We start from the raw sequence: 10,148 nt of genomic DNA on the forward strand, positions 1-10,148 counted from the left end.
ATTCGTTTTCAATCAATAATTCATATAACCAATGCATTTAATTTTTCTTGTGACATAGTACTCGAGATATATCAAACTTCTAATACTTTTTTCCTTTAATATGGTTTTTTTCCCGCAAATCGTATTTAATAGTTAGTTTATGAAAAACCCATAATCTATTATTGCTAAAATAAATGAGGCCCTTGAATTTGGGAGCCTAAAGTGGTTTTCTTAAAGGGACAGAGGGCCCCTGACAATGGTGCACCCGTCTTTTTAAAATCCTGAATTCACCTTTGAATATAACTACTTATAGTCGGAGAAATTTGAAGGAGTACTTATGAGTTACGACACTAATCACTGGACTAATAAACAGGGGTGGACCCACGTATTGAGGTTTGGGTGCTCGAGCATCCATTGACCCCGACAAAATTTTTGTATATGTATATAGAAAATACTGAAAATGTTATATAACATATTTCTCAGAACCCATTAAACAAAGGGTCCCGCGGGTGCGCTGGTTCCAAACTTGAATTTTAAAGTTGTTATTGCCTTGCATCTAGGGTTTGAATCCTGGTAAAAGGCTTATCTTTTTGTTGAAAAAAGGCAAACAGAAATTCTTCATAGTTTTTAACTTCTTTTTATACCTTTTCACTCCAGAATTTTTGCTTATTTCTTTTATGTTTTTTCACTTTTCTATTTTTTGTATTTCATTTACTAACTAAATTATAAAAATACTAGTAAGCATCTAGAAAGTTTTTTTTTTTTGGCTAGCAACTTTATGTTAAAGGAATTGAGCACCCACAATCGTCAGATCCTGGATCCACCACTGCTAATAAATTATTAGAGAAAATAACACAATGCATGACTATTTTCCCCTTAATAAGTGATTAAGAGGAGAGGTAAACGAGATTTAGAAAACTTTATAAAATTAGACTAATATAAGCAGTTAAATATTCTTAAAGTCAAAATCTCTTATTTCGATGCTTGAAAAAATTATGAATAGTCCGAAAGAAAAAAACACAATTTAGAAAATCATATTTATGAAAATCTTGATGCTTATTAATACTAGGTACAAACTATACTAGAAGAAAAATAATCTATGATCTAATTGATTGACAAAAAAAATAATCAATTAAACCAGTAATTAATATATTATACATAAAATCCAATATTTATTTTTATATGTATTTACAATACATCATGATTACCCATGAGTGACGTATACAATATTACTAATTTACTAGGTCCCTTTTTTGTTGTTTTTGTTGAAAAAAGGCGTGATAAATTCTTTATACTTTTTTTAGAGTACCTTTTTGAGCTTCAAGACCTCTGACTAAATGCAGAATTTCTGGAAGAACAAGATGATTATAATCAACTACACAAATAAACTCAATTCAGTCATGATATTATCCGTTCTTGATCTATATCTGCACGATTTTAAAATACATCATTAGTGAGTAAAACTTTATTTACTTATATATTCAACATCTCTTTGAGACTTCTTATCTTAAATTGGGGTGTTACAAAACCGACCTCCTAAAATAAATTCTTTTGCAAAATACCAACCCACTTTGACATTTTTCTAGTAGGGTTGGCCGTTGGAGACTACACTACTACTATACTCCACCATTTTTTAACAAGTGGTGCTTTATTTTTTTTAGTTTTGTTCTAAAATAAGTGGTGCTTTAGATAATCAAGAAAATATTAATGACGTTTTTTTAATTTTACGCTTTGTTAAATAAAAAAACTTTTACATAACTAAAAAAAAATACTAAAAAGTTACATCTTTTTCAAGAAATTTATTAACGCTGAGTAGTTTTTTAAAAGGTGTGTTTAAGCTAAAAAAAATATTCCCTCTTTCCTTAATTGCTTGTCTATTTTTGAAGTGACACACCTATTTAGAAAATAATTATTGACATAATGAGTTTATCATTTTACCCCTATTAATTATGAAGTGAATGAATTAAAAATTTAAGATTCTCAAGAAGTTCTACATTTTTCAAAGTAATTAACTGAGGGTATAATAGATAAAAGAAAGTTGCCCTTTCTTGATTTATCGAAATGGACAAGTAATTAGGGACAACTAAATTAGATAAAATGGACAAGTAATTAGAGACGGTGGAAGTATCATTTATTAATTAGAAACTGAGGGAGAAGGAAACACAGAGCTGATTCTAAGAAAAGTATCTAGTGGTAATTAATTGTAAGATTTAATTTAATAACATATTCTTAAGCTAGTTAATTAATTAGCGATGAGTACCCACCCAGCTGCTAGAAACAGCATATTGTAGTAACTTTCTGCTAAAGATATGCTTAAATCAAAAGCAATTTCATTTCACTTACTTCATTGTTCCCTCTTTCATTAGCAAACTTGCAGACATGTTTCTAAAAAAAGAAAATTTAATTAGTGGACTGGATATCCTATGGACAACATTGAATATAAATCCCAAGAAATTCTCCTTAAATATGGTTAATAAAGAGCTATCAATATATATGAAAAAATGCACTATATCAAGAAGGTGTTCAATGGGCAAACAAAGTTTCATACTGATGTAGTTATTAAAAAAAAGTTTGTACATATAAGTGTAAGGCTAATTAATTTTAATGGTGTGAAACATTTATAAATTAATTTTGAGGAATATAATGCGGACACCGTTCAAAGCGAATAATATCACGTAATCTTAAGAGTATTTTAAAGTTGTTTTAGTCCAACAATTACTAATAGAGAATGATTTCGAGACGTACTGTATGGAAATGCAGAGAACGATGACATGGAGTTCGATATATTGTCTCTTTATTGGTCTACAGTTTATTTACCATCTTTATCCGTAACTTGAGACTTGTACACATACAAAAAAAAAGTCAATAGACTTTAGTGATCATAAATATTTGGATGATTTGGGTGCACACAATTAATTTTCAAATAAACTCATAATGTGATGATCAGTCATGTAAAACTTAATTTGAAGAGATATTTTTTATTGTGCTAACAAAGTCCTACATTGATAGTTTAAAAAGGAAGATACATATTATAAGATGCATAAAAATACTTCTTATGTTAATTCAAGACGAACAATATCAAATCATATTAAATGTATCTAAGCTTAAAATTTTGAGTTCACTCAAGTAAAAAGATAGAGAGATGCAATGTAAATTGGAAGTATTAAGATACTAAAGACTTTAGGGAGTCATGTATTTTCAGTTTTATTGAATATATATCCACTTGCAAAATGATAAGAATTATAAGTTAAATGTGTTGGATTTTAATAATTAATGACTAATACAGGTACCACATGACATGAACTAATGACTATTTTATGCATTTGTAAGGTATTGGAGATCATTCTAAGCAAGACCATTTAAGTCATTTGGCTTCCCATTTCCAAATAATTTTGGATATTTTTTATCTCCAGCAAGATCCCCAAACTATTAAATGCATGGTTGTCAAGTTTTAATTTGTTTTTTCTTAATTAAACAAAAATATATTGATTAGTAAAAGGAAATACAAAACATTATTGATTATTCAATCAATCAAATCAATAACATCTTAGTCCCAATTGATCAGTGTGTTCTACTTGGAACTTCATAGAAAGTTAAAATAATTTTCTATAAAATTTAACTAAAGTATCATATACAACCTTTTTATACAAAAACTTTGTTGACTTATAAATTTGTCAGTACTTTTCTTGACTCGCTTTTATTAGTTCATGCTCATTCATAAGCGTCATATATACACAAATATACCCCCTTAAGAATTCAGCGTCATTGCTGAGACTAATTTATCCTTCATTCCAGCATACATATACAAAAGGATAAGAGTTTGAAAAATACCTCAACTTTGATCGGATTTGCTGTTGTGATACTAAAATTTCATAAGGACCTATTACCTCCTAGACTATTTAATACCGTAATTTTTACCCCCTGAACTATTTAATAGTATATTTTAAAGGTATATATGTGCCCATGTGGGCATATTACTATTTATAATTTTGCATTATTTTTTATGTCCACGTGGGCAAATATATATGTTTAAAATACGATATTAAATAGTCTAGGGAGGTAATAGGTCCTCATGAAAGTTTAGTATTGCAACAGCAAATCCGATCAAAGTTGAGATATTTTTCAGACCCTTATCCCTATACAAAATTGACTAGTCATTTTCTTTTCTCTCAATTTTTATATTAATTTGATAAATCAATCAAATTAAAGGTAACATAAGATTATTTTTTTAAAAAAATGTACAAGATTAAAAATAGTAGAAAGAGATATTTATTATTTGAAAGAAAATGAAACATTTAAAATCCAAAGAGATTTTATGATAGGTAAGCTTACACACCATGGTCCAACCTATCATACATGTGATTTACAATGACCAAAATCAAATTAAATGCTCCCTCATCAGAAGCACAAAGAATCTCATACAACTACTGCCCAACGTACAATATTATTTTATTATATAGTTCATGTTTTTTTTTTACTTACTTTAATAGTTATAATTTCAAGTGGTATGATAACAAAAAAGGACTATATATATACTGTATTATATACGGACGATCCATTATCGTACCTTCCATACGAATTAACTAATATAGATGAAAAATAAAAGATGGGCGTTAATATATATATATATATATAACCTGCATTATTGTTTTTTAAGGCATATGCATGTGTCCTCCAAATTCTTGAAATATAGACTATAGACTATATATATTTGTAATAGTCATCCATAAATGCTATATATGTATATCTCTATTATTGGGAAAAGATATGATAAATCGATTTTTTTAAATATAAGTTGATTTGTTAGTTATGGAGGACTTTTGCTCACTTGCACATACTCATCATATATAGCTTTTGTTTGGTAGTAGTAAATAAATGGATTTTCTTTGTTAGGTTGGAGGCTTGGTCAATGTTCAAACACTAGGGTTAATTTAAGGCTTGTTTTCTTATATACCTAAATTTTCTTGATATTTTGATTAATGATATGTGAATTAAGGCAGGCATCACACACACCTCCACTCTTAATTTGAAACTCAACATCCTTATTGATATAGCAGTTGCACACAAGATGACTCTTAACATTAAATATAACAATTTAATTTTAATTACTAGTGATATTGTTCGCTTTAGCTCAGACTCTTATAGATTTAAAACATGCAATTAATTACAGTCTACGGCTTGCCTAGATTAGTGTTGTAAGTTTTACCAAGTTACGATAAAGAGAAAATATTAGGAAGAATCCTTTTGGCCAGAATGATAAAATAACATATTTCACACTACATTATTTTACCTTTTTAATTTTAATATCTTTTAATTAAAAAAAATCAATTTATTTTAAAATACAAAGAATATTATAGACTTTTAAAAAATTTGACCAAATTCTAATCAAAATTTCTGGCTTTTTAGCATTACACCAAAATATTGACATAATCTTAATACCAACGACATGCAAATGTATAAATATGAGTTAGTAAATAAAATATGGGAAAGCTGTTGGAGCTAGTCTGAATATATCGAAATTCTTTATATTATTAGTGGATATAAAATAAATAAAATTGTTTAATAATTAATAAATAACACAAAATATAATAAATCCATCTCTTTAATTATCCTTTAATATACATGTTTGATTCCCAACGTAAAACATTTTTTAATAAAAAAAAATTGCTCCATTGAATTACATATGCGGAAAAAAAAAGGCTAGTCAATATACTTTCCCTTTGACACAAATGTGTTAATTATTAGTGTTCTTTTTTATGCTATTTATTTCCTAAATAAATGGCTTTTAATTAAATGATATGGATGTGTGAACTGCTGGGTAGGAAGTCCAAAGTGGACCTATTTACGAATCATATAATTGGCTTCTTTTTCAACAATCTTTGTTAGTAGTAAACTAGTAATTGACAAAAATATACCCCACCGAGGCTTTCATCATGTTTTTTTTAAAGGAAGTCTCAATGTGTTCGGATCAATTTGTGTGTGCCTTAAATATATTTATTATCTCTAATTAGAGCAGATATCATAATAACTTTATTTATCAATTTTTTTATGATTTCAAAAGTATTTTTTTAAAAAAGAATGGTATATGATTAACAACTTGCTTACTATATACGATATTAAAAGTGGTCAAAAGAAAAAAGAGGTATAATAGTACAACATGAACTTTGTTTTTTTGTGAAGTGGAGCTGTTTATTCCTAGCTACCATGATGTTTCCATAGTTCCATTTTCGTTTTGTTTGCTCATATATAATGATGGCTACTAACATTTCTTGTTTTTTTATATAGTCATTATTTCTTCGAAATTATTGAAGTTTTTTAAATAAATTTTTTTTAATGATAGCCTAGTATATTAAAAAAGTGAAATTAGGGGCGCATGCATCCATTACCATTGTGACAATATTTAAAGAAAAAGGTTGTCTATTTTAACTTGAATCTCCTAAAAAGATATGGAATAATGATAGAAACCATGATATGTATTCTTTCTTTTTTATTAATCAATCAGTGGTTTCAGATTGGAGCCTTTGAGTAAAATTGTTTTTGTTAAAGAACGCTTTATCCCAATACTATGACTTCGTGTCGCCAATTAGAATTTAGTCGAAGCTCTAATACTGAATATTGGTGGAAAACAAAAAAATGATGGAATCTAAGATAGGTAGTTCCAAGTTGTGTTTTTGATCATACATAAAGCTTCATTTGCACATTGCTAATCTTGGTTTTTGGATGCTTTTGTTGCTTAGTGTTTTGTCCTTGTATTGGATGCTATAGAAAATTTTACTTTCCATCACAAATGGAAATGAAGGAAAAGACATGGAAAAGTACAGTACAAAAGACAAAGTAAATTAAAATTTAGTTAGTGAAACTTTAAGCTTTCACCTTTTTATATATTCTTTAGTACAACCTCAAAGTATCCCAGAAAAGAAAAGGGCATTGTTGTCTTTTAGTTTCCAATTTATGATTCTAATTGACCTAGAAGATAACAATAACACCCCAAAAGTAAAATTGTTCAATTAATTTTTTTTTTAGGAAGCATTTTCTCTTTAGTAGACCTTACTTGATGAAAATCTGAATTAATCGATCAGTAAGTTTTGAATATAGATATAATGATGCATAAAGAAATAAATGTATAACAAAAAGATAGATGCAACATAAAATGGCAACGTTTAAGCAAAATTTGCCTTGATCACAAATGTAAGAATTCATTCATATATATTGATGACAACAAGACATTTTGTATTTTCAATCACTTCTTCTTGGGAATCTCAAACTTTGCTTATACGTAACTAAATTCTTTAGTAAGTTTTATGTGTCCTCTTATGTATTGTTTTGTTGTGCAAAAATGTTCCAAAATTTTATAAATTTCACATGGGCCTTTTGTGGCTTTTACTCAAATGCCATTTAATCATCACATGGAAATACAGAAGGAAGGGATTTTGTTATGACACATAAGACGAATATGTACAGTTCCTTGTACAATTTTTTTTATAAAAAATATAAATAATAAAAGTGTACATTTTGAAAACACATTTCAACATGATATTAAAACAGATAAAAGATATTGAATTGGATCTCACACCACTAGCACACAAACGTACCAAAGAAATAAATAAACATACCCATAATTGTACTAGTATTAATTAATTTTGGACAAACACATTGACTTGTCCTCACGTTGCATTACATAAAATCCACAAATGAAAAATTACAATATGAAAAATAAAATAAAAACCGAAAGCATAGGTTACAATTTCATGAAAATAACTATGCATTAATGAAGACGAAATTGTAACACTTACCTAACCTATATGTAGACAGGGCCAGAGCTACAATATTAGTGGCATGCATATTCTAATAAACTCACTAGCTTTTGCTTAGACCCTGTATTTGTACTGGGAAATTCATTAATAATTGTGAACCCCATAACTAAAACGAGCAATAGATTCACTTTAGAACTGATAAACTTCAAATCTTGACTCTGCATCTGCCTGTCTGTCGATCTAGGACTTTATTGACTCATGATCACTAGTACTTCCTACTATAATTATTTCTTGATCTTGGAAGATAAACAATGGATTCAGAGACTGTACAAGTTCTTTTGCATGAAGTATACATGCTAATGAATCCAAATCTATCACTTAAACTTCTTATTGATGGTACCTTTGAAGAATTTTTCCAAATGTCATCATCATATTGTTGTTGATCATCTTTGGAACACTCCACAAATGCAGCAAAAAATGGATCTTTTCTAAAACTTTTAGCAACATTTTTTCTTGGAGAAAACTCATCAAGAAAACTAGTAATTTTCTTGGATGAATTATTTGGAACATTATTTCCATTTCCACATGGTGGTGGCATTAATGGGAGAAGTTGACCTAGAGTAGTAGTAGTGTTATTTTTCTTGGAAAATATTTGTTTTGGAATTCCAGGAATTTTTTCCCAAGAAAAGGGTACACCTTTTGGGAATTGAAGAGGAGTTGTAGGGCTAATAGGGGAATTATGATCATCAAGAATATCATGGAAAGAGAGTGATGATCCAAAGGAAGAGTTGGAAGAGTGAGATGGAGATGAAGAGAGAGATGATGGAGTACTCCGGCGAGTCGTCGGTGGTGGTGGCCGGAAAAATGGGGTTGAGAATGTGGTGTCATGACTTTGATGATCATCAACATCATTTGTTGGAGTTGGAGTTGGAGTAGTAAGAGTAGAAGCCATTGATTCTTGATGAAGGGAGAAAATGAAAAGTGGAAGAGGAAGATATGTTGTTGCCTAGTCTTTGGTATCTTTACTCTCTCCTTGTTATGTATATACTAGTATATATATATATATTGACAACCTTTTGTGTTGTGTTTACTATTTTTTTACTTTCTTCATTAAATAATGCTTGTACGTTGAGAAAAATTTGACATTTATTGACTTTCTCAGATCGAGTTAGTCTTGGAGAATCTTTGTAGCTCATTTAGTTGATTGCCTGAATTTTCTCTTTATTGGTGTGAGTTTGATTCTCCACCTTGAAAACCCTTCCCCCCACAAAAAAAAAAGGAAAATATTAGAGCAAGATTATTCCTCATGATTTTCATTTTTAATGTGGGGTCCCCGTATTGAATTGTTTATGCACTAGATGTCCAGTTTTGGATGTGAGGGGTGTAAAGAGTCTCATATTGATCTCTTCAATACGATTTGAACAATTCTCACCTCTTAAACTAATTTTTAAGATTGGTTAAAGCTTAATATTCATTTTTTAACAATTAGTTGTTTTGCACATCAACACAAATAGCCCATTACTTCTATCCACCAAAACATTTTAAGAAGAAATCATCTAGCTTCTTTTTGAATATGTCTTTAAAATATTTTACTTCTTGGTGTGTGTGTTTAAGTGATTTATTCTTTAATATTTCGTGTAATGATCAATATTTTTCAATCCTAAATAGATTTTGGTGAATGGGAAATGGAAAAGAGATAGATATTATTAACAAATAAAACGATACGACCCCATTGCATTATGACAAGAATAGAAATTAAGAAGGTAGAAACTAGGACCGTTCAAAATCGAATCGAATCGAAAATAAGGTTATTGGTTTATCAGTAATGGGTTATTGGTTTAGCGGTTCAGATAACAGTTTTGATTTTTTTTGTTATCGGGTTATTTGCTCTTAACGGTTTGAGGTTTTTTCTTAATGGATTAACCGATAAATCGATAGTAAATTAAATAATTATATTTATACCATTTTGTATATAAATTTCTTAACTTAGAGTTTAGTTTCCTACTTTTATTTCTGGCTATCTCAAAATCTTGGTTATTCTACAATGTAAAAGTGTTTCCTTTTGAGCAAGATGCAACTTGTGAACTTATGTACATGATTCATTCGATTTGTCACTTTTTTTCTAAGTGATTTTTATTAATTTATTTTTGTGTCAAATCTTAACGGTTAAACTGATAACCGAACCGATATTGATCAATAACCGATAAACCAATAACTGATAAGCCAACATTTTAATGGTTCTATAACGGTTTAACATCTCTACAAACCGATAGCCAATAAGTCAAATTGATATACTTGAAAACTGAACCGAAACGACCGATACAGGACCTTTTTTTTTAAAAAAAAGGAAAAAAATAATTTATATATTGATAATTTATTTATTTTTCTTTTACATCGTATTCAGATCGATGATCA

At 28.8% G+C, this 10,148-nt stretch overlaps 1 protein-coding gene across 1 annotated transcript; it reads right to left on the minus strand.

Moving 5' to 3' along the window:
• Nucleotides 1-7,583: 7,583 nt before the first annotated feature.
• LOC102593915 (uncharacterized) lies at nt 7,584-8,784 on the minus strand. The gene has a single exon (XM_006353561.2). It carries the CDS (start codon nt 8,683-8,685, stop codon nt 7,999-8,001), a length of 687 nt encoding a protein of 228 aa, XP_006353623.1. The 5' UTR covers nt 8,686-8,784; the 3' UTR covers nt 7,584-7,998.
• Nucleotides 8,785-10,148: the final 1,364 nt, after the last annotated feature.

Source organism: Solanum tuberosum, unplaced genomic scaffold, assembly GCF_000226075.1.
Source record: "Solanum tuberosum cultivar DM 1-3 516 R44 unplaced genomic scaffold, SolTub_3.0 scf00158, whole genome shotgun sequence".
NCBI lineage: Eukaryota > Viridiplantae > Streptophyta > Magnoliopsida > Solanales > Solanaceae > Solanum > Solanum tuberosum.

Bases quoted from the DNA above. Each gene is read 5' to 3' on its own strand.
- LOC102593915 (XM_006353561.2), bottom strand. From the start codon at position 8,685: ATGGCTTCTACTCTTACTACTCCAACTCCAACTCCAACAAATGATGTT.